Raw genomic sequence first — 23,021 nt, 5'->3', positions numbered from 1 at the left:
CCGTCTAACAATCAAGCAGATTATATAGAAGTGATGTCGAAACAGTTATTTTGATTTTTGGACCCAGCGTTTTGTATAAAGAACAATTCTGCTCGCTTTGCCATAGATGTAGTCAAGCGAGTTTGTAGTCAAAACTAGCAGAGACGCTACAAGTGCAAACGGACGTTCGGTGGCTGCCTTCAAAACAAAAGCATAGAAGCTTGACTTCAAGTACAAGCTTCATAACAAAAGCTTGCAATCACTTTTGTTCTTTCTATTCTTTAAATATGCTCACACATATATGTTTGAAGAGTTCACTGGGTTAAGCAATTATAACAAAATATGTTGTCCAATTAGTGTTTTTAATACTTGTATTTTGGAGACAACTGTAACGTGGGTTTTATTTTGAAACTCCCTACCGGAACCTGTGTGTTCAACTGTATTTGTTTGAAGCTGTTTGTTTACAGGTGCGATTTATCGGAGAAATGTCCTAAAACAAGCTGCATTTAATCACTTTCATTCAGCATGTAAGTATTTTACAGCTTTGGCAGCTTTCATCAACATAATGTCGGTTAAATAAGTCAACTAACTAAGCTTCTTGTCACCTTTTTAGATAGCTAGGCTTCACGGTTACGCAGCAACTTTAAAAACGGTATCGGTTTAACGAGAAACGAAAACGAAACATTGGATTTATTCTTCTTAAATAACAAACCCGATATTATCACAAACTTCTGACATTATCGTTGTATTTATGCCGATTTTATTTATATTTATTTTACATTAATGTGTCGTGGCTTTTCAGTTGTGTGATTTTCCAAACATTGAATTTCTAACTGTCAATAACGGAATATCAAATATAAATTAACAATACACATTTGAATGTCTTTGTTTTTGCACTGAATTATTAAATATAGTCAGGTTTAAGTTGTATTAATAGATTCCCACTTTATAACAAACTTCTGCTTAATTCTTGAATTTAAGCCTGTTTTATTGAAATGTATTTGCCTTTAATGTGTTTGCTTCACTATCGTTCATAAACGGAATATTACATATTATTTCATGTATTTAAATCTCTTTAATTGCACCGAATTATTACATTGAGTCTGAGTGTAAACAATAAACAGGACAGCATCAATGACTCATCAGAAAGTTAGAAATCTAGATTTCTGTAAAAAGAGAAAGTTGGTGACTCCTGCAGTTTCTCTATCAGGTCTTATGACAAGGGTAGCTTCCTTTAGTAATACCATCATAATGTATTGCTATAGCAGATCATTTATATTCTAGTCGAAGTTTATTATCATCCTAGTTATCAATAACTCTTCCTCTCTGCAGAATGAAGCTGAGGGTTCGGATCCTCCGTCAGACGAGCCGGGTCGAGTTATCTGGAGAAGACCCGAGTCTGAAGGAGCTCTCAGACCTGATCAGGGACACGCTGGTGTCCAATCACGGACTCAGGTCAGACACAGATAAAGAGAAGACATTAAAACAAACCAAGACAATGTGTACGCGATGTAGACGTAATCAGAGATGCAATTAATGAATAAATCCTTTAAAACTGATTTCTTTTGAATTGATGTCTTTAGTTTTCTTTTATAAGTTAATTTATTTATCTCATTTAAATTCTTTTGTAAGAGTCAGATTAGCATATATTTGTTATTATTATTCATTAGTAAGATGAAAAACCCCAAGGATACACGGCCGGGGCCTAAGTTTAATGAGATACAAAACAGAATTTTCTGAGATTTTTTCTTGAGAAATTCCTCAGATTTCTGGATTTTTATCAAAATATTTGGAGATTATTTTTGTGTGCCTGCAGCTTCAGTCTGGAGTCTCACATCCCGGCTGCAGCTGCACTTTTGACAGCGTTGTGTCTTGTTCCAGGTCGGACAGTGAGTTCAGTTTGTCTCTGAACGGCTCTGAGCTTCTCTCCGTCTCCGGGCAGACTCTGTCCTCCTGTGGCATCGTGTCCGGAGACCTGATCTGCGTCCTGATGCCCGACTCCACGGATCCAAACCCAAACCGCTCCACAACCAAATCCTCCTGCAGCTCCAACACATCTAACTACCAAACCTGCTCCTCCTCCTCCTCCTCCTCCTCCTCCTCCTCCTCCTCCTCCTCCTCCTCCTCCTCCTTCACCTCCTGCAGCTCCAATGCTTCCTATGAATCCTGCAGCTCCTCCAGCAGCTCAGAGACCCAGCAGCCGGCCCTGACCTCCGGCCCAGTGAGAGTTACCTGTGGAGCGTCTGATGATGATCCTGCAGCAGCCTCTCCCCCCCCGGATGATTTACCCCCCCGTTACTGCACCTGGGAGCCCATGCTGTGCAGCGAGGCGGGGGAGGCTCAGGCTCCTCTCTCTCTGGAGCTGCTCCACCTCGCTGCCCTCCCCTCCAGCCCCGGGGACGCCCTCATGGTGGCAGCTCACCTGCTGATGCTGGAGACCGGATTCCTGCCGCAGGTGAGTGCCTGCGGAGTCAACCACACTCACCTACCAGGTTACAGGGCCGGGCACACGTTTCACTGACGTTGAAGTGGATCATTTATAGGGAAAAGGTTGAAAATGATGAGGAATTATGGGGAAAACATGCTTTCTGAGGGTTCCTGAAGGCATCATTACAAATCCTAGTAAAATTGTTAGACACCTGAATGCACCGTTTCGCTTGTTAGATGTCCGTGAATGCACCACAATGCCATTCTAAGGTTCTTTAAAGCATCGTAGGGCAACCTAGTACACACGTTGTGTGTGTGTGTGTGTGTGTGTGTGTGTGTGTGTGTGTGTGTGTGTGTGTGTGTGTGTGTGTGTGTGTGTGTGTGTGTGTGTGTGTGTGTGTGTGTGTGTGTGTGTGTGTGTAGGACTGTGCTACAGGTCAGATGCCTGCAGGATGGAGGTCTCCTGCTGTCTATAGGCTGCAGTACTCTCACCCTCTGTGTGAAAACAGCCGAGTCATGGTGCTGGCTGTTACCATGGGCCCTGAACTCGTCATCAACGGTCGGTTCAGTTTTTATTTTACGAACATCAGGAGGTCTAAAGTTTTATTTTTGATGTATCTTTTTCTGTGTTTTCCTGCAGCGACTCTGAAAGTGGGGGAGAAGGTGGACACCGTCCCCAAACTGTGTGTGAAGCCGGACAGATTCCTCACCCCCCAGTGGAGAGGTGAAAAAAAGATGGCAACTATAATGCAGAAATGTCTGAAAATGATCAGGAAAAAAGAAAAGAAACTGTTGTTAAAATGTGTAGATAATCACTTTCAGATCATTTAAAATGATGTGTAAGAAAAACCCCAAATATATAATAACAATAATATAATAACGGTTTTGTGTTTCAGGGGAAAGTGCGGCCGCTGCGTTCAAAGACCTGAACAAATTGTCTCGTCTCTTCAAAGATCAGCTGGCCTATCCTCTGATCGCTGCAGCTCGAGCAGGTACAGGAAGTATACAGATGTACAGAGATGTCTCATGTGTATTTCTGATGTCTCTGACCGTCATTCAAAGACAGACCAACAAGTACAATTCTGATAAGTCAGAATTTCGAGGAAAGAGTAAACTGAAAAAAAAAAAATCAGAGAAAGAACAAATTACAATAAAAAATGAGTAAAAAGTGAAGTTGTAAAGTCGAAGTCATATTATGAGAAAAATGTGGATTGTGAGGAAAAGGTCCTTCAGAGCCCAGTCTGCTCTGATTGGTTAGCTGGCCGGCTCTGTTGTGGTTGGTCAGCTACTTAGAGATGTCCCGCCCCTTTTAACCTCTCACGTACAATGTGTTGGAGGGCGAGCCAATAGGAGAGCGAGAGTTCTGGGGTGATGTCACCCTTGTTCCGGTTTATTCATTATTCATATCTTTTATATTTACTTTTTATCTGTGATAACCCCCCCCCCCCCCCCCCAGCGATGTCCCTCCCGGTGGTGTTCGGGCTCCCCGCCCTCCCCCCCGAGCTTCTGCTGCGAGTCCTCCGGCTGCTGGACGTCAAATCAGTGCTCAGCGTGTCCTCCACCTGCAGACACCTGCACAGCTGCAGCCAGGACGCCTCGCTGTGGAGACACCTCTTCCAGAGAGACCTCCGAGGTGAGACCCTTTAATATATAACACAGCTCTCTGGTCTCTCAGACATATTTCATATTATAACCGTGGTGTTTTCAGGTGCAGAACCCAGCAGAGACGTGGACTGGAAGGAGGTGAGAATCCAAAGAATAACATATCAAAAACAAAAGGAACTAAACTGTTACCCCACTTTCTTGTAGTAATGATTTAGGGAGAAATGGCCATAGAATATTGTTTAAAAAATATAATGTGTAAATGATTAGTGAAATGTTTTTAAATGTTAAACGAAAAGTCTGAAGAATTAGTCAAATTTGTAAAAATCAAATATGAGAAAATAATCCCAAAAATTCAGTTAAAAAAATCTACACATTATTAGTAATATATATAAATAAAACATTCAGAAAAGTATTTGAAAAAAGTATTTGAAATGATTTTTATAACATAACAAAAATCTGAGAGAAGTTCAGAGCAGTACTGGAAGATGTGAAATACTTCAGATGAGCGTTGTGTGAAAGTTAAATGTAGAAATAAAATAATCAAAATGTTTTAACAAATCTGAAAATGTGATCAAAAATATAAATGTAATGTTAAATTTAATAAATCATAAGAATATGAGTAAATAAAAAGAAGGGTTTAAGAGAAAGATTTTTGATTTCTTCACTGGTTTTAATTTAATGTAAAAAAGTGGATTTTTTTACATTAAATTAATTCAGTTTAATTGACCCTTTTTATAACGACGTACCGTTTGGTTGCATCTCTGATGTTGTCTTCCCTGCAGCTGTACAGAACACACTACAAACATCGATGTGATCGGCTGAGACGGATCCGTCACCCCCGGCCCTTCATCCTGCCCCCGCTCCCCGTTAATCCCCTGCCCCCCATGTACCCCCCACTGCCCCCAATGTACCCCCCCCTGCCCCCCGGCATCATTGGTGGGGAGTACGACCAGCGACCCGGCCTACTCCCCCCCCGCCCTCGCTACGACCCCATCCACGGCGTCCCGCCACTGCCAGACCGTAGACCCAGGGCGGGGGGGTGGAGACCTGCGGACGTCCGGAGGGGCTTCATCTGAGCGCTTCTTCTTCTGCAGAAATAAAACGGCACAGATCTAAACTGATTAATCTGAACGAGGCTTTTGTAACTTCTTTTAATAAAATAACTGGTTCTGATGTTGCTCTGATTGTAATATTACTATATCCATCATTCTGCTCATAAAACCGAGTCTGTTCTGATTGGTTTGCTCTGTTCTGATTGGTCAACCCCTTAGCAATGTCCCGCCCCTTAGCCTGTCACTTACAATGTGTTGGAGAAATGTCGACTTATTATGGTTTGTGTTATACCCTCTGATTTATTTCCTAATTATTTTTTGACCCCCAAATTAATTTGATTTTAAAGGGGTACAAACTAAAACTACTAAACTTCATTAAAATTACAAAAAATAAACTTCATATATTTTCCTTCCTCATTCCTTTATTAACCTTTTAATTTATTTGATACACAGTGATGTTTATTTTCAGAGAAACAAAGGTGGGTAGAAATGAAAGCAGATGATAGAATTAAATAGAATAAGGTCTCTTTAAATCTGTTTTATTTCCACGGTCGGGAGAGCGTGAGAAAATGACGTCATCTTTTGTTTTTAAAACAAAGGGTGCGTTTGTTTAACAGGTTCCCTCTCAGGCGGGCGGATTAAGTGTGGTGAAACACCGGTGTGGCGAAGAACTCCGTCACCCGTTAAATCCTGTGACCTGATGAGGAAATACAGACAAGACAGCCGTTGACGTTAACGTGAAGTCACTGCGCCGGTCATATCATTTAACGGGGGACAGTTTCGCTGTAACACTAGTTCCAATGGACGTAAAATGACCGATATTAAAGCACCAGACAGGTAATAAAACACCTTAAATGAACTGTTTGAATCCTTCAACTTGGCATCTTAACTCTTCTAATAGATTCCGCTATTTAATCCGGTATTCTAAAGCCGTAAAAGTTGGTTTAAAAGCCCAAGTTTGACCTAATATTAGCTTTAGCTGTACTTCGTTTTTGAGTCAGCCGGGCGGGGACTATCCTGCTTCCTCCTATCGATTTGCAGCAATGATAACAGGGTTGCGCTTGTTTTAGGACTTGCTGAGCACCGGAGGACAGCTGACCGATTGATAGCGAGTTCCTGAATGATATCTCGGTAAATCTTAAATTGACAAATAGATATAAGTCAAGATACTGTTTTATACCTTTGAATAGCCTCAATTTGTATTTATTTTATCCATAAAAAACTCTTAAATACATTTTTAAATCTAGTATTTTTATTATTATTATCACTCTATTATTGTCACTAAATAATCTAGGTGACCTCCCTCCCTGTAACACCTCTGTGTCTGTCCCTTTAACAGCCTCGTGTTGTTACCGGAAGTGTGAGGGGTGTTTCCATCAGAAGCTCCACAGTCTCTCTCCTCTCCTTCAGCCCAACATCTAGCTCCTCTCTGCGGCTACACAGCTCTCCTCTGCCCGGGCAACACCTGCGGAGGAACCGGGGGATCCTCATGGTCCCAGCCGCCCGGAGATGGCGTCCTTCCCCGGGTTGAGTTCAGAGGATCAGGGAGAGGGAGACGGGTCTCTGCTGGAGATGCTGAAGGCCATCGCGGAGGAGAGGATCCGACTGAGCGGCCGGCAGGAGATCAGCGGCCTGGGTGAGGATCATATACCGGGGAGAGGGGGTCCTTAACACAGGGGAGAGGGGTGTCTGGTGAGGTTTATATTAACGGGGAGAAGGGCTTTTGAGACTGGGTCTGGTGAGGTATATATGCCGGGTACTGATTGTGTTAGAGAGGGGGGACAGGCTGCGGGAGAGCAGGCAACACTGGAGGTACAGAGCAGATACTAAGGAGACCTGGATCTGTGCAGGGAAGGATTGAGAGCAGAGGGATTACTGGATCAGGGGCCCAGCAGGTTAGGGACAATCTGTCTGGGGTTACAGCTGATCTGTGTGGATGGGTACACAAAGAGACACTTGGGTACCAAAACAGAGACCTCAAACTACCACAGAAACAGGAAATGACCATTAGAAACACTGAAAGAGACAGAGGACGACTTAAAAGGGTTACAAATTGGATGCCATGACATGTTAAACGATCAGAAAGAGATGCAAAACAGACCTAAAGAAATAAAATACGACAAAATGACAAGAGACGATGTGGAATACATGCAAGAGGAATTTAAAGAGATGCAAATCGACCTAAACAGGCTTAATGTTTATGCAGAGAAATGTAAAAAGACCTAAAATAGATGCAAAATGTCCAAAAAGCTGAACAAAATTACCGAAAGTAATCTGAAACATCTACAAATACACACGTTTTAAAAAGCTGCTTTAAAGAGACACAGCAAACGGACCAAGACGCACAAACCCACTCGTCATCAGACATGCAACACGTGTACAGTGACATGGAAACAGCTCCTGATATGATGGATATTCATCAGTATGTTTTAAAAACTGATCATGTGACAAACATCAGCCGTCAGACCAATGACTGGACGACAACGAGTCATCACCACAGGAAGTGACATTTCTCTGCAGGGAGGTTTTTATTTCCTCATGTTTCTAAGACTTTATTTAAGATGTGTTAGAGAATCTCCTGATGTCCTGCAGGGCTGACCTGATGGAGAAATCAATACTCCTCTGTGTCAGGGACTCATGACTTCATCACACACACACACACACACACACACACACACACACACACACACACACACACACACACACACACACACACACACACACACACACACACACACACACACACACTCACTGCTTTACTTGTATCAACATCAGTGAACAAAGAGTGTGTGTAAGGAGGTTAATGATCGGCCCTGTTCCCTCTCCTGGAGCGTAGAATCCCAGAGTTCCGGACCAGGTGACATCACTGCGGAACACTGGCGCATCGATACATTGTACCTGATAATAGGCTAAAGGGGGCGGGACATCTCTAAGCCGGTTGACCAATCACAACACACCCAGCTTTTTGGGGACATTTCTATATATTTGTCAGTTTTAGATTATTTAATATAAGTGCCGAGTTTTATTGAAGAATTCACGGCATGAAATACATCTTTCAGAAATGCTTCATTGAGACAAAGAGATGAGGATGAATGACTGAGGTTTAATTACCTACACACACACACACACACACACACAGCTGCTATAAATACCGACACACACACTCCTCCTGCAGCGTGACTCACTCTCAGACTTTTTTACACATCTGCTGAATATTTAATATGTAATGCAGTGTCGTCACGTCTGAGAGCGAGCGGGTTATTTACTGCTGGTTTATTGGGGGTGACGCTGTGGTTGTGGCTGAAATATGAACCCGATATTAATCCTTCTTAATATGACCACGAGCAATATTGATTTATTTTTAAAGCCTGTTCCAAAGAGGTTTGGATGTGTCTCTATTTTTAGACTGAGTATAATTTATTCATTACATCTGTTTTATTTATTTATTGAATTATTTTAATTTGTATTTATTCATGACGTATCTATTTATTTAATCTATATATTTTTATATAAACGTATGACCTGCGTTTATATGTATTTAATTTAAATGTTTTAATATATTTCATATTTTGTATTCATTTAATATCTTAATTATTACATATTCATTTATTCCAACCACTTATTGTTAATACAAATCAACACTTAAGAACACTTTTATTGATTATAAAATATCCAGTTTTCTATTAATTCATTTAATGTTTAGGTTTTCCTTTTAATATTTCAGCCTCAGTAAAAATCTCAACAGGAAGTGCTGTCGGCACCCTTTCAGTATAAGAGTCCTCCCGACACGTTGACCTTCCCCTGTTCCTGCTCTGGTGTTTTAGATTCAATTAAATTGGAGCGGATCAAAGCAAACCTCGTTAGGCCTCACAGCCCACATTCAATTAGATTACCCATAATTCAATTTGTTCCCGTGAAATGTTTTCCTTTCCATTAACCTCCATTCATCTCGGTTCAGAAACGCTTTACTACAACTACACATAAATACCTTAACATATATCAATTGTAATGATGCTGAGCTGCGTCTTACTCCTCAGGCTTTAGTTTTCTTAAAAATATAAATAAGTTTAAAGGCTTTCAGACGAGTACAAGAGCTCCTAAAATCAAGCATGTTCCTGTACCTGGAGGCAGTGTTGTTATATTTGATATATTACACGTATTAAATGTTTGATTATATTGATTTACAGGTTGATTTAACATTAGTGGTTTTATTATATTATTCACTGCTTGATTTATTATATTTATCCGCAGGTTGTTTTAAGGACGACCGCATCGTGTTCTGGACGTGGATGTTCTCCACGTACTTCATGGAGAAGTTCGCTCCTCTGAAGGACGACATGCTGTTCTACGTCCGCAGGAAGCTCAGCGCCGACCTCAGCGACGGGAAGAAGGTCAGCGCCGATTCATTATTCACCTGTGCTCCATAACGAGCTGCAGGTAGGGCGCTAATTGAGTAGTCAATTAGTGTATTCACAGGAGATGAATCTGCAGCTGTGTAATGATCGGGTTCAGAGCCCCGCTGGATTTCACACTGTTACTGGAATAAATGAATACTAAATAAAATATATGATGTGAATATAAATCACACTTAACAGAATGCAGTTAAATGTATAAAATCTCCCTCCAATTATAAAACTGCAAATATTCAAAACTAATATAAAGACTTAAAAAATAAGCAGAAATGTAAAACTAAGTGTATAGTATGTAAGACTTCATACAAACAAAGAGTTTAAAAGCATTAAACACTGAAACACGCCCCATAGGACCTTTAACCAGACAGGCTTGAGGGCTTCTGGGAAATGGAGTTTTTTAAATATTGAATAGCGCTGCCCCTCCCTGCCCAGACACACACACTCTATTTCATGGATCTTAAAAGTGATTTTATTGTTATTGTAATTAATCTCATTTTAAAGAGACACACACACACACACACACACACACACACACACACACACACACACACACACACACACACACACACACAGATTAAAGTGTGTGTGGAGATAATGATGCTTTTATCTCGACCTGGCCCCTGTAACCATGGCATGTAGCCATGGTTGCAGGGGCCAGGGGGGAAAGCGGCACAGAAAATACAGACCATAATATACCCAGAGTCCAGACAGCCATATTTAATTATGGAGAGGAGGAGGAGGAGGAGGAGGAGGAGGAGGAGGAGGAGGCTGTACCTGGACTCTGTGAGGAAGGATGAGTTAGCACTAAATATAAAATATACATTTATAATAAATACAACCCATCTCATCACCATGGTAACACATCAATATATTTAACACCATGAGTGAACTCAAGCTCCATGTGAAGTCAGCAGTCCTCTGACACACACACACACACACACAGCTACATATATATAAATGTGTGTTTCAGGTGGAGGTGGAGGTGTACAGGAGAGACTCGAAGAAGCTTCCGGGCCTCGGAGACCCCGACATCGACTGGGAGGAGAGTGTGTACCTGAACCTCATCCTGCAGAAGGTCACACTCATTACAGTTCATTACACACGTTTGTATTTGCAGAATATCCAGCTAGTTCAATCATTTACACAATACCACACTAAATGAAGCAGAAACAGGATAGAAAATGTACAAAAAACCCTGAAAAGTAATAAAGTTGATGTATTTGAAGGAAAATGTTGGAATATTTGTACTAAATAAGTGTAATCTGTGTTACAGCTGGATTACGTGGTGACGTGTGCGGTCTGCACGCGCTCAGACGCAGGAGACATCCACATCCACAAGAAGAAATGTCAGGTATGAACTCCACAATAACAACTTCCTCAGACTTCGTTCATCATCATAATTATATGACTTTAAATCCACAGGAGGTGTTTGCGTCTCCCAGTAAACACGCCATGGACAGCAAAGGAGAAGAGTCCAAGATGAGCTACCCCAACATCTTCTTCATGATCGACAACTTCGAAGAGGTAACCACTCCTTGTGTAATATCTATATGTAATATGAATGATATCCTGCTTATAGGGCAGACTTTAGCATTCTGAAAAAAAGTCAAATCTTTTGGGGAAAAAGTGACGATTTTGAAGAAAGACATTTTTAAAAGTCATGATTTAGGGAATAAAATGTCAAAGTATAAAGATTAGTCAAATGATCAGGTACCGGCCAGACATTCTTAATGAACCTCTGTATTACACTGTGTGTGTGTGTGTGTGTGTGTGTGTGTGTGTGTGTGTGTGTGTGTGTGTGTGTGTGTGTGTGTGTGTGTGTGTGTGTGTGTGTGTGTGTGTGTGTGTGTGTGTGTGTGTGTGTGTGTGTGTGTGTGTGTGTGTGTGTGTGTGTGTGTGTGTGCAGGTGTTCAGCGACATGACGGTGGGCGAGGGGGAGATGGTGTGTGTGGAGCTGGTGGCGAGCGATAAGAGCAACACCTTCCAGGGAGTCATCTTCCAGGGGTCCATCCGCTACGAGGCGCTGAAGAAGGTCTACGACAACCGGGTGAGCTAACGTGCTAACAGGCTAACGTGCTAACAGGCTAACGTGCTAACAGGCTAGTCAGTCTTAATAATGATCTTGTTTTGTGTGTGTGTGTGTGTGTGTGTGTGTGTGTGTGTGTGTGTGTGTGTGTGTGTGTGTGTGTGTGTGTGTGTGTGTGTAGGTGAGCGTGGCGGCGAAGATGGCTCAGCGCATGTCCTTCGGTTTCTACAAATACAACAACATGGAGTTTGTACGGATGAAGGGTCCGCAGGGCAAAGGTCACGCAGAGATGGCTGTCAGCAGGGTCCCGACCGGGGACACGTCACCCTGCGGCACAGAGGAGGACCAGGTGTCCCCGCTGCACGAGAGGGTGAGAGAAACAAACGCACCTAAAGAACACATCTTTAAAGGGGTCGTTCAGAATTGTGGACAGAGGACCCGTTCAGCACGTGTCATCCAGTCCTTCTAGTGGCAGAGGTCGCTGGTGCTAGGCTAGCGCAAGTCAACAGGTTCTGCTAGCCTGCCTATAAACAGTCTGACCCACTCCTCAGTACACCCGAGGCAAATACATGAATGTTAGGAATAAAACTACCCTCGCATCACTTCGCATTTTGAGGGACTCGTGTCTCAGCGTAGTTTACTATGTTCCCTGTAGTTGCTGGAAGGCTACGGCAGCGGCGGACTGATATTAGCTGCTAAGAGGCTACCGGCTCTATTAGGGTTTATTTACCTGCCCTGTCGTCGCTACAGAAGCAGAGTACAGTGCACCAAGGAATGTATTACACTAACCAATCAACCAGATATGACCATGTTTGAAAGACATACCGATGTGTCTGATTGTGAAGACGATGATGAGGAGTTTGTTTTATCCAACGATCTGTACCTGTGCGAGCCGGAATACACTGAGGGGGGACTTACAGAGCAGGATGCTCAAAGGGCAGAAAGAGAACGAGGTCTGTAGAGACAGCCCCCGCTGGAGCTGCAGTGGAGAACCGGGACAGAACATCGGCAGACCGGTGGTGCCGACAGATCACAAATGTTTTTGCTGCAGGGAGTGGGACTTAGTTATCCCACAGATTCTAGAACGGTACCGTTACCTCCACTCACGCTGTCAGGCTCCAGCTGTCAGTAGGCTAACGTTATGAAAGGGGCTAGCTGTATTAGCTGGAGTAGCCTACCCAAAGCTGTTGCTCATCAGTAGCTGTTGGTGCATCTGGAGAGACGGATGGCACCGCATGGAACGATGGATATTATTATTTGCCTCGGGTGTACTGAGGAGTGGGTCAGACTGTTTATTGGCAGGCTAGCAGAACCCGTTGACTTGCGCTAGCCTAGCACCAGCGAACTCTGCCACTAGAAGGACTGGATGACACGTGTTGAACGGTCTCCACTGATGAATAGCACACTGGCTCATCTGGAAAAAAGGTCCTATGTCCAAAATTCTGAATGACCCCTTTAAAGATGTGTGGTTTAAACCTGGTGTGTGCAGGGTGACCTGTCTGTTCAAAATGTCCCTTTTTTTGGGGACACAGTGTGATGCAAACACCCAATCACTGCAGAGCGTTGTTTCCAAAATTCAAAACGTGCTTTATCTGAACAAGCGTTGTGCTTTAAGTCTTATTTGTTGGCGTTTCATTTGAACATAAAGAAACATCAGCTTTCCTGCAGATCAGCTCCTTTAAGTAACCTCCTGTCAGTAGAGTCTGGTTTCACTTCCTGTTTGTCTGCGGCCGTCGGGAAACGGAACAAAAACTCTCGACTTTTAATTTGAGCTCAGAACTAAAACTGGAATGAGGTCGAGATGAATAATAAAGGCTGCTGCATCTTTCATCGGACTCAGGAAACACTTGATTCATCCTCACAGACAACACACACGCAGGATCAGAGAGGAGGGATACTGTAGTATCAGTGTGTGTTGGAGTACTCCAGCCCTAACTGCAGGATAGGTGTGTATCAAGAAAAAATTAGAAACAAAAGAATCTCAGGAAACTGATATCAACATTAGGGCTGAATTACATTCCTTAAATGTATTTTATGTTATTGATTAATAATAAATCCAATAATACTTTTATCTAGATGTTCTTTTCGCTTAAGTCTGTAATTTATGATTTAGTAAAAGATGCTTTGAGATTTTTTACTTACTTTATTTATTGCACAACCTGTAAATTGATTATTGCAAAAACCTTTGACTGTTGCTAGGCAGAATAGTGAATGAAGTACTTAGTTACTGTGTATTTGAAGTACTGTGATTGTTCTGTGTGCAGGTGACGTCGTTCAGCACCCCCCCCACCCCGGAGAGGACTCGGCCCTCCTTTTTCTCCCCGTCTCTGAGGAGGAAAATCCCGCGGAGTCGCTGTGCGGAGATGAAGAAGAGCCACTCAGCCAATGACAGCGAAGAGTTCTTCAGGGAGGAGGAGGACGAGGGTACACAGTGCTCTTATTGTGAAGGAAACAGGCTGATTTCTGCTTTTATTTTGAAGGATTCATTAGGACAAGGTTACATTTTTTACTTTTATTTTGTGTGTCATTAATAAATATGAATATCCACCCCCCCCCCCAGAGCTGCACGCCACCTCTAACCTGCGCTCCCGCTCGCTCTCCGGCACCGGGCGCTCATTGGTCGGATCGTGGCTAAAACTGAACCGGACCGACGACTACTTCCTGTTGTTCTCTCACCTGACCTACGTCACCCTGCCACTGCACCGCATCACAGCAGGTACACGCACACGCACACGCACACGCACACACACACACACACACACACACACACACACACACACACACACACACACACACACACACACACACACACACACACTCTTATACGTGTTATCCTCCCTCAGATATACTGGAGGTTCGTCAGAAGCCGATCCTGATGACATAGCAGCTCCTCTGAGCCTCATCTCCACCAAGTGCCTCCTGCAGCAGAGAACTACAACTCCCAGAGAAACTACAACTTCCAAAGGACTACATCTCCCAGAGGACTGCAACCCCCTTCAACATGAATTATCATAGAGAACTACAACTCCCAAACCCTGCTTTCCTGAGAGGACTAAAACACCCAGAGGACTACAACACCCAGAGGACTACAACACCCAGAGGACTACGAGGACTACAACACCCAGAGGACTACAACACCCAGAGGACTACAACACCCAGAGGACTACAACCAACTTCCAGGAACCTACAACTCCCAAAACTCTGCTTCACCCAGAGGACTACAACTCACAAAAGAACTACAATAACCAAACCCCCCTGCTTCACCAGGAGAACTACCAGCCATTCAGGAAGTGCCTCTTCTTCTTCTTCTTCTACTTATTTATCTCCTGCTGCGTCACATGACCTCAGGAAGTGGAGGGATTGGCTGAACTCTGGACAGGAAATGGAGATCGTGTGTTTCTGTAAATAATAACCGCTGCTTTCTCACGCAGACGCCTCCACTCCAGATCCTGTTCGTTTTGGTATAGAGCTGCAGACGGATTCATATTTATATGTATTATTATTAACACACTTTACGCCCAATAAACACTTATTCTTAGACTAACTGGCAGAAATCTGTCTTTAAAAATAAGAAAGAACTTAATATTTCAACTTAATTTTCGTTATTTAGTTTGAAAAAAAGTGCTGGAATACCAACGAAGAAGCACAACCAGCAGATACGATGTAGAACGTGTTGTAATACATTTCAAAAACCAGAATTTTGCTCAAAAAGGAAATGAATTCACAATATAAGAATAAAAGCATTTCAAAGGGTGCTTCTAGAAGCCTGCAGGATGCGCTGGTCTTAATGGAAGATCTCTGCCGTCCGACCAGACGTTTCACACCATCTTCATCTCTCTGGAGGAATTCCACCGGGGGGGAAATCTCTAAATATTTAGATTTTTTTTAATATGAACTCATTTTCTTTGAGACTAATGGATAATTATCTAAAAATAAATGTAATAAATAAAATGCGAGTCTTGGTTTCTCTCCGCTGACTAATATCTCAACATTTCTGAGTTTTAATTCTTAGCTGTTTTCCTAAATATTACCTCTCTATTATTTTTAAACCAACCAAACATTTCTGTCCTAAAAAACAAGATGTTCTTATTTATTTAGCAAATGTTTCACTACGACGTGAAAGTAGAGAAACCCAGCGTTGGATTTTCATTTAGTTTGAAACTCAGATTAAAGGAACAGGAGGAGACTTCAAAAGAATAGTGAAATTATTTTACAAAAGGAATCAAATCTGAGGAAGCTTCCGGTGTCGATAGAGCTCCTCCCTCTCTGACGCCTTAAATCTGACCGTGAGAAACAAGGTTCATCTTCCAGAAGTCTGTGATTCATGAAGTATGCTCATATCTGCAGACTCCAAAGTCACTGATTGGAGGTTAAACTACTTAAATCTCACTGATGTTGTTTTTTTTCAGCTGTTTTTATTTGTTTGAGTACCTCAATGTAATTAATGCAAAGAGTAAATTAGCCAATGAAGTCTCAGAGAATTTCTCGGGTTTTCTTGTATTGACACATTTTCAAGGCTTAAATCAACTCAGTTTTTGGGTGAAATACGATCATTTTGTCTTTATTTCAAATACCTTAAATTTACGTACATATTTAAAGACTGTAAGGCACCAAATATATTAAAATTAAGAAATAAATTGTGATGATAACATCTGATCTTGGCATCTATTTTCAATAATTCAGCTCTTATTTTAATTATACTTTCGCTGCACTGCGAGTGAAGCCGTCCGGATCAAAGTGTTGGTTTCGTTAGTGAAATGTTCCACAGGGCACTTTTAATAATATCTCAGTGTTATTAATGTAGTTTCTGAATGTATATCACGCTGGCTTTAAATAAAGACATTTGATATGAGAGTTTGCACCGTAAGCTTTTAGAGACTTTTTAACCTTTGTTTTTATCGTCCTGCTTTTGTACTCACGGTCTCAGTGCATGCTCCCCCCTGCTGCTGCTGGGTTAACTCTGTGTGTACGTTACTGTTTATTTATTCAAATACACATTAGCAGGAAATATCTCGCTTCTGGGTTTTCTTTGAAGATCTCAATATTTTTCTTTTGGAAACACATTTTTACTGCAAAAATAAAACGCTTTCAAAATCAAATCAAATGCAATTATGTTTTTTTAAATAAACTAAAACAGATCTTTAGTCCAACTCCTAATTTCGCATTCATTTGTTTTAAATTATTTTATAATGTGTAAAGCTCATCTAGAGAAACACACAACTAAAACATGTTCAAATAAACTATTTGTTTTATTTAAAGGAATCCAACTTTCATTTCTGACCTGACAAAAAGACACACATTTACATACTTCATTATTTTTGAATAATGAAATTACAACATCTTATATTAAATATTTGTAATATCAGAATCCTTTCGTCCTGTGGGGGGCTTAGTGACGGTTAGGTTAGCTTCAGGTTAGTATGGGCTAAAGAGCCGTTTAGTGGGTCAAATTCGACCTTCTCTAAGTCCCTGTTGGACATCATTAACCTCTCAGGTTCAAAAACAGACCTTTATTTGTTTTACACACACTAGCTCCTAAATCAGCCTTTAGACACCGGCTCAGATCTTTACTACGAAACACATAAAGATAAAAACAGATCAAATAAAGAAGACGCCGTTGAGTTAGTTTCCTTTTTATTCCCCACTTACGTCTTTACAAATGTTCTCAGACAGACGAAGGACACTTTGAGACAGGAAATAAAATCACGTTTCCAGAAGCTTCCGCACGACGTGACAATAAATAATCCCAGAGCAAAAAAACACTCATTCATTAAAACAAAAAAAACTGTTACTGCAAATATTTAATTTGTAAAACCAAATCGACTGGACTGCTATCAGGAGCCCCCCCACCCCACTCCAAAGAAGGAAACTCAGCGTGAGGACCATGACTCGTCTGGATTTCAAAATAAAAGCTCAACCGTGACGGGGTGATCACACGGGACGCAAGGACAATGTATGGTTCATTTCAGGAGTCAATTTAACATTTGACCTTTTTAACCACATTTTTCTATAAAACCCAAATATTTAAGTACATTTGTGTGTTTTTCGAGTCTTCTTTCTAATTCACCTCTAGGAATATCAAGACTTTATCATTTTGATGCATTTATGGCATTTAAGTCACAGGAAACTCTTTACTGTTCTAGTAAACTCCAGAGTTGTAGGTGAGGATTTCCCTTTTTGAGTTGTCCTACTGTCACTTCTTACAGAGCTTCAAGGGTTACCAACAAATGTGAGAAATTAACTAGGAAAAACGCACAAATTCACAAGCATTCTTTTTTTAAATCCTCCAAATTTTCGAGCAAATTTCCGAAGAGTGATTTTCTACAGACAGTGAGCACCGCTTGTTGAAAGTCACGGACGTTTCTCTGGCCTCCACAGAACGATCGGAGCATCAGCAGCGGTTCGATTTCGACTCGTGTTTGCGTCCGGGGGGATCGTGGACGATGAAGAGCAGCAGCGTCGAGGAATGTCTGAACGGTGTGATTGAAAACAGATTTCACAGTATGACAACCGACTCGTTGTGAGGGGGAGATACCGGGATGAGAGTATCAAGAGTGAGTGTGTGTGTGTGTGTGTGTGTCAGTGTGTGTGTGTGTCAGTGTGTGTGTGTGTGTCTCTCTCTCTCAGCCTTTCTTCTCCTCCAGCAGTTTGTGCAGCTCGTCGGCGTCCTCTGAGGTTTTGACCCGGATGAGCAGGGGCACCGGGCAGGTCGGGTTCTTGTCGTCGACGGGGGGGTTCGGGACGCAGAGCACCATGACGTTGTTTTTACCCAGACGAGATACGGGCAGAGACGCCTGCAGCAGGATGTTCAGCAGGATGTTCCCTGAGAGACAGGAAGTCAGGTTAATATTTAGAAGAATTACTAGAAATAATAAACACTGGAAACATTGTAATTAAAAGCAGGGTGCAAACAAACCTCCTTTCATAAAATAAATATGATAATTAAAAAACATTTAGAACAAAATGCTAAAGAAACAAATACATTTTTAATGAAATAAAAAGTACCATTAAATAATGACATTAATAGAAAAATATTTCTAATAATGTGCATATAAATAAATGGAACAACCTGAAAATGATTTCAGAAAACTAAATAGCATTTTAATGAGGTAGCTGCAGCTCCCCTGTCCGACCAGCGGGGGGCGCTGTGTGATCAGAGTTCAGCTGCTGATCACTTTGTTTAAATACAGCTTCTTCTTATTCAAGGTTAGGATTGTTTTAAGGGGGGGGGGGGTTGTTGTTAATAAGATACACCTGTGCTAACAATGGAGACTGAGAGGCAGCGTGGAGGAGCGAGAGCAGGAAATAAACTGAGAGAAAATGGATTAAAAATGACGTAAAACAGACACATTTCTGTTGGTTATGGATCTACGGAGGTAAGGGGAGTCTCCTTAATTCAATTTATGTTACCCAGGTTGGTGTCGGCTCTGATGACCAGCTGCACTTTGTTATCTTCGCCCTTTTTCAGATGCAGAGTCCCGACTCCTTTCTCCTTAAACTCAGAGTCCTTCTTATAGAACAGCTTACACCTGAAACACAACCAACAGCTCCATTAATGACACGTTCAACCCTCGAAAAATACTCTAATCAAGCCGTTTAAGAATAGGGACTCACCTGTGCTAAGTGACTGAACCATAATAACCCTGTGATGATATTTTAAACAAAATGAATAATGAATAAACGGTAGTATTTACTTTTTGGAGTAGAAGGCGTCGTCCTCCTTCACCTCTTTCACCTCCACTTTGGGAGGCTCGTCTGACTCCTCCTCTCCGTTTTCATCTGCACAGAAAAACATCATTTATTACTGATTTAATTCACATTATTTAACACATAAGGGTCAGAAGTCCTGTCAAAACAAGACAGGTGAAATAACTTAATTAATCAGCTTTCATTTAGAATGTTTTTTAGAAACTTCCAAAATATATATTTTTTCATCTTAAAATCAGAGGGTTAACCCAGATCATAGTGATCTGTTCCAGATGTATAATAATTAAACACAAACAGCTGTACGGTAACCATTTGAGAAGTGCTTTTGGACATTTTGCAGTATGTACCTTTGCTTTATGCACCAAACCATCTATAAAAAGGATTTGATCAACACAGAATAATCTGTAGTTGCAGCTACAGGTGGGCATATCAGAACATTTGGTGGGTATTTTGGACGGCATTTCATCTTTTTGGACAGAATGTGGTGCAGAGATCATGTCTGTTATTGGTTTAAGTTCCTCTAAATTGAAGCACGTTAAATAGATATTTATATTTATACACGTTTCCGTACCTTTGGGTCGAGCCGCCTCAGTCTTGGGCACGCTGAAAGCAGCTCCTCCGAACAGGCTAGAGGGGGAGGACGATGAAGAGGAGGTCAGCCCGGAGGAGAAGGAGAAGCTGGGCGGTGGTTTGGAGGCTAGCGCTGCGACGACGCTGCTGTCCACCTTCTGCCCGAAGTTAAAGGACACGCTCTGATTGGACTCCTCCGCCGGCGTCTTGCTGAAGGAGAAGGGTGACGAAGAGGAGGCTGCGGGAGGAAGAGTAGGAGGAGTATCCTTCTTCTTCTCCCCGTACTGCTGCTCGATGCTGCCGAGGTGCTTCTCGTAGTCCCTGAAGATCGGGTTCAGGTCGCACAGCGGGTTGTCGTTAACGTGCTTCGTTATCCAATCACGAACCGAGCAGTTCAGAGCCGTCAGCTGCCGGCTGTACTCCTTATGGGAGGAAGAGGAGGAGCCATTGGTCTGCTTGGTGTCGGCGCTGAATGTGAGACCTGAGATAAAGCAGCAGAAGAGTTAGAGTGAAAGCAGCTGAAGGCCCCTGTGTAATCTATATAAAAGGACAGGTGTGCTCTCACCAGGTGCGGGGGTGCTGGCCGGAGAGAAGAATCCTCCGAAGGCCGGAGCGCTGCTGCTGCTCCCGTTGGTCAGACCGCTAAGACCCGTGAAGCCCCCGCTGCCGCCGTTCCCGAAGCCGGCAAACCCGGTCGGAGCCGATCCTCCTGCCGCTGCCGCCGGGGTCAGAGAGAAACCTTTGAAGCCTTTGAAGGAGGAGCCGCCGCCTTCCGCCTGGCAACACAGGAACCAGTGAGAAACAACAGGGAAGAAGTACCGGAAATACGATTCATAAAGCAGCAGCAAAAACAGTACGAAGGTCAAACTACATTTGAAGATTTTTTAGGAAAAAAAAGAATATCAGAAATGTTTGAGTTCAGTTGATATTCCAGATCTTACCTCTCCAATATTTCTGCGTTTGGCTTTCTTTATCGCTCGGTTCTTCAACACATCTTCACTTGCAACCAAAAACGTCCCGGCCTGACGAAGAGAAATAGATTTTAAAGGTTAAAACACCCGAAATCTGTTTTTAAGCTGTGAACTAAGGGGGGACTTTGGAAATACTATAAAACCCATAAAATATATTTTAATAAGTCAGGAAAATAGAAATTTGGGCTGTAAAGTTTTAACATATCCTCATAAATCCACTATTAATGTCGCCTTTTAATATGATGCCTAAATAAATCCCACAGAGCGAAATTAAAGTCTGAATAATGTATTTGTTTGTTATTGTCTCACCTCCTCTCCCTCCTCCTCCTGATCCCAGTTCCTGTCCGTCAGCTCTTTATCAGCGATCCTTTTCGCCATCCCACCGGCTCTGAGACACACAAACGGTACAACAACAGTTAGCTGAAGCCTGAAAAATTACTATCTGTCGGAGCAAACACAGGGTCATATATTACTTCTTTAAGCAGGCACGAAATTAACCACAAAACCACCATCCAAACACCGACACAGTATGAGAGGGCTGCTGACTTTATAAATACTGTACCGTTTACATTTCTAAAAGCTATACAAACATCAACAAACAGAACGGTACACAGTAAGGATAATATAAATATATAGATGCAATGCAAAGATGTCAACAGGTGGTAAAACAGTCAGGAGTTCGGTTGGTTATTGATTTAACTAAGCCATGTTTTTGCCTGGTTGTACACAAGAGATTTGTTGTCAACAGCCACCCAGCACTCAAAGACCATTAGTTTACAGCCATAGAAAACAACTACACCAGCATGTAAGATAATAACATGTACTTTAGTGATCCTCAATTGGGAAATTTAAATTGAGGAAGTATAAAATCATCAAATAAACATCTCAAAATAGAAAACAACACAACTAGAATGACATTTGAGGATCTGGAAGCCCAAAATATCATAGATATAGTTTAAAAGCTAATGATTGTTAGCCTGTGTCTCATAGTTTCTGCAACAGATAGATAGTTGAATGGATAATTTATTGATCCTAAATTATGAAATTATTTTGTTAAGTATTCAGGTATTAAAATCATTAAAAAAGGTGGAAGAAATAAAATAAATAACAATAAAAACAATAAACATCAGCAAATATATGGACATATCACTAAAGGACATGAACCACAAGAATACTACATATCAAATGTTCTAAAACATACAGAATTACAATCACAAGCTGCAGCCATTATTTATCTGACTCACTTTCTCAGATTTTAGGTAAATAGTCTTTATTTTTAAAGTTACAGTAGTCTTTGAAATAGTTTAAATAATAGTTTCTTTCTTGCTCTTATTATTTAGTTATTTTTAATGGTGTGTTCTTCTTCCGGTGTCTTTGAGCACCAGGAAAAGCGCTTATTATTATTATTGATGTCTTTATGTTTGTAAAGTTACATGATGAGAAAACCGATTCTGATTCAAGTTGGATAACGTTAGCTTCACTTAGCTCTTCTGTACTATCAGATCCTTGTTTATATCACCAGTTAATGAGGTGGTGGTATAAACTTTAAAGCCACTAAAAAGCCATTTATTTAGACGGTTATTCTGGTGCTAACATCATCAGGCCGGTAACCGGTAACTGTTCAAAGCTAACCAGCAGATACCTCCGTGGTTAAGGAGATAATGTTGTATCTGTTGTGTATTAACTAATTATAAACAGTATATCGTTGGCCACGCCTGTGATTTTCAGGAATTTAAACAATACGTTTTATGCCTTTTTATTTTTAAACACCGCTTTAAATGCTAACAGCTAGAAGCTACAGTCATGCTAACGTTAGCTCCTCATACAGACTGATTTAATGTATCTTATCACACTTAACCGTACCTGTTCTGGACCGTTTATCCAACCTCTTCCTCTGAGTATCTACCGGACGGATCCTCGGTGTCGCAGTTTGTTTTTAGAGAGGTTTTATTTCAGAGGCTTCAGAGGAAAAAATGAAAAAATGAAACTGTTTTGAACCAGACTTCCTCACGCGGCCATTTTACATCGCATGTATATCCGCATGGGTTCGCGCCGCAGCTCCCACCTCCTTGCGCATGCGCAGATAAGGTGGGACGCCTACACTTGGGAGTTGTAGTCCAGTAGTTGACTTCATTTATTCGACTTTAATAGGTTATTTAGTTTATGTAAAATGTGATTTCAAATTGATATTGTGTGGAAATAATATTTAGTAATTTATTTCATATTTCACAATTATAAACTATAGCCTACAATATAAATATGATCAAAAATA

At 41.6% G+C, this 23,021-nt stretch overlaps 3 protein-coding genes across 4 annotated transcripts; 2 read left to right on the top strand and 1 right to left on the bottom strand.

Annotated features, from left to right (window-relative positions):
- Window positions 1–378: 378 nt before the first annotated feature.
- Window positions 379–5,472, top strand: fbxo7 (F-box protein 7). Its single transcript, XM_063905939.1, has 9 exons — window positions 379–506; window positions 1,312–1,434; window positions 1,861–2,434; window positions 2,830–2,965; window positions 3,047–3,130; window positions 3,303–3,398; window positions 3,863–4,039; window positions 4,115–4,149; window positions 4,794–5,472. Exons 2-9 carry the CDS (start codon window positions 1,313–1,315, stop codon window positions 5,085–5,087), a joined length of 1,518 nt encoding a protein of 505 aa, XP_063762009.1. The 5' UTR covers window positions 379–506; window position 1,312; the 3' UTR covers window positions 5,088–5,472.
- Window positions 5,473–5,763: 291 nt separating this feature from the next.
- Window positions 5,764–16,353, top strand: kiaa0930. Of its 2 annotated transcripts, XM_063905941.1 has the most exons (12): window positions 5,791–5,900; window positions 6,134–6,194; window positions 6,403–6,699; window positions 9,315–9,454; window positions 10,446–10,550; window positions 10,749–10,826; window positions 10,898–10,999; window positions 11,382–11,522; window positions 11,683–11,871; window positions 13,766–13,925; window positions 14,062–14,217; window positions 14,345–16,353. In XM_063905941.1, exons 3-12 carry the CDS (start codon window positions 6,573–6,575, stop codon window positions 14,383–14,385), a joined length of 1,239 nt encoding a protein of 412 aa, XP_063762011.1. In that variant the 5' UTR covers window positions 5,791–5,900; window positions 6,134–6,194; window positions 6,403–6,572; the 3' UTR covers window positions 14,386–16,353. The 2 variants fall into 2 exon arrangements, with proteins under 2 accessions (XP_063762010.1, XP_063762011.1); XM_063905940.1 differs by lacking the exon at window positions 6,134–6,194 and having other exon boundaries at window positions 5,764–5,900.
- Window positions 16,354–17,118: 765 nt separating this feature from the next.
- nup50 (nucleoporin 50) lies at window positions 17,119–22,794 on the bottom strand. Its single transcript, XM_063906001.1, has 8 exons — window positions 22,613–22,794; window positions 21,059–21,137; window positions 20,720–20,800; window positions 20,344–20,554; window positions 19,780–20,259; window positions 19,196–19,280; window positions 18,912–19,030; window positions 17,119–18,324 (listed from the first exon to the last, which is right to left on the bottom strand). The coding sequence occupies exons 2-8, from the start codon at window positions 21,125–21,127 to the stop codon at window positions 18,125–18,127; spliced, it is 1,245 nt and encodes a 414-aa protein (XP_063762071.1). The 5' UTR covers window positions 21,128–21,137; window positions 22,613–22,794; the 3' UTR covers window positions 17,119–18,124.
- Window positions 22,795–23,021: the final 227 nt, after the last annotated feature.

Source organism: Eleginops maclovinus, chromosome 17 (genome assembly GCF_036324505.1).
Source record: "Eleginops maclovinus isolate JMC-PN-2008 ecotype Puerto Natales chromosome 17, JC_Emac_rtc_rv5, whole genome shotgun sequence".
NCBI lineage: Eukaryota > Metazoa > Chordata > Actinopteri > Perciformes > Eleginopidae > Eleginops > Eleginops maclovinus.
This window is presented reverse-complemented; position numbering and strand designations above follow the sequence as displayed.

What these genes read in the sequence shown, in the direction of transcription:
- fbxo7 (XM_063905939.1), top strand. Translation starts at nt 1,313, where the DNA reads ATGAAGCTGAGGGTTCGGATCCTCCGTCAGACGAGCCGGGTCGAGTTA. An exon ending in AGACCGGATTCCTGCCGCAG is followed by an intron (nt 2,435 to 2,829) that starts GTGAGTGCCTGC and finishes GTGTGTGTGTAG; the next exon opens with GACTGTGCTACAGGTCAGAT. An exon ending in CCCTGAACTCGTCATCAACG is followed by an intron (nt 2,966 to 3,046) that starts GTCGGTTCAGTT and finishes GTTTTCCTGCAG; the next exon opens with CGACTCTGAAAGTGGGGGAG.
- kiaa0930 (XM_063905940.1), top strand. Translation starts at nt 6,573, where the DNA reads ATGGCGTCCTTCCCCGGGTTGAGTTCAGAGGATCAGGGAGAGGGAGAC. An exon ending in AGAAGGTCTACGACAACCGG is followed by an intron (nt 11,523 to 11,682) that starts GTGAGCTAACGT and finishes GTGTGTGTGTAG; the next exon opens with GTGAGCGTGGCGGCGAAGAT. An exon ending in TGTCCCCGCTGCACGAGAGG is followed by an intron (nt 11,872 to 13,765) that starts GTGAGAGAAACA and finishes TTCTGTGTGCAG; the next exon opens with GTGACGTCGTTCAGCACCCC.
- nup50 (XM_063906001.1), bottom strand. Translation starts at nt 21,127, where the DNA reads ATGGCGAAAAGGATCGCTGATAAAGAGCTGACGGACAGGAACTGGGAT. An exon ending in AGGAGGAGGAGGGAGAGGAG is followed by an intron (nt 20,801 to 21,058) that starts GTGAGACAATAA and finishes TCTCTTCGTCAG; the next exon opens with GCCGGGACGTTTTTGGTTGC. An exon ending in GGCCAGCACCCCCGCACCTG is followed by an intron (nt 20,260 to 20,343) that starts GTGAGAGCACAC and finishes GCTTTATCTCAG; the next exon opens with GTCTCACATTCAGCGCCGAC.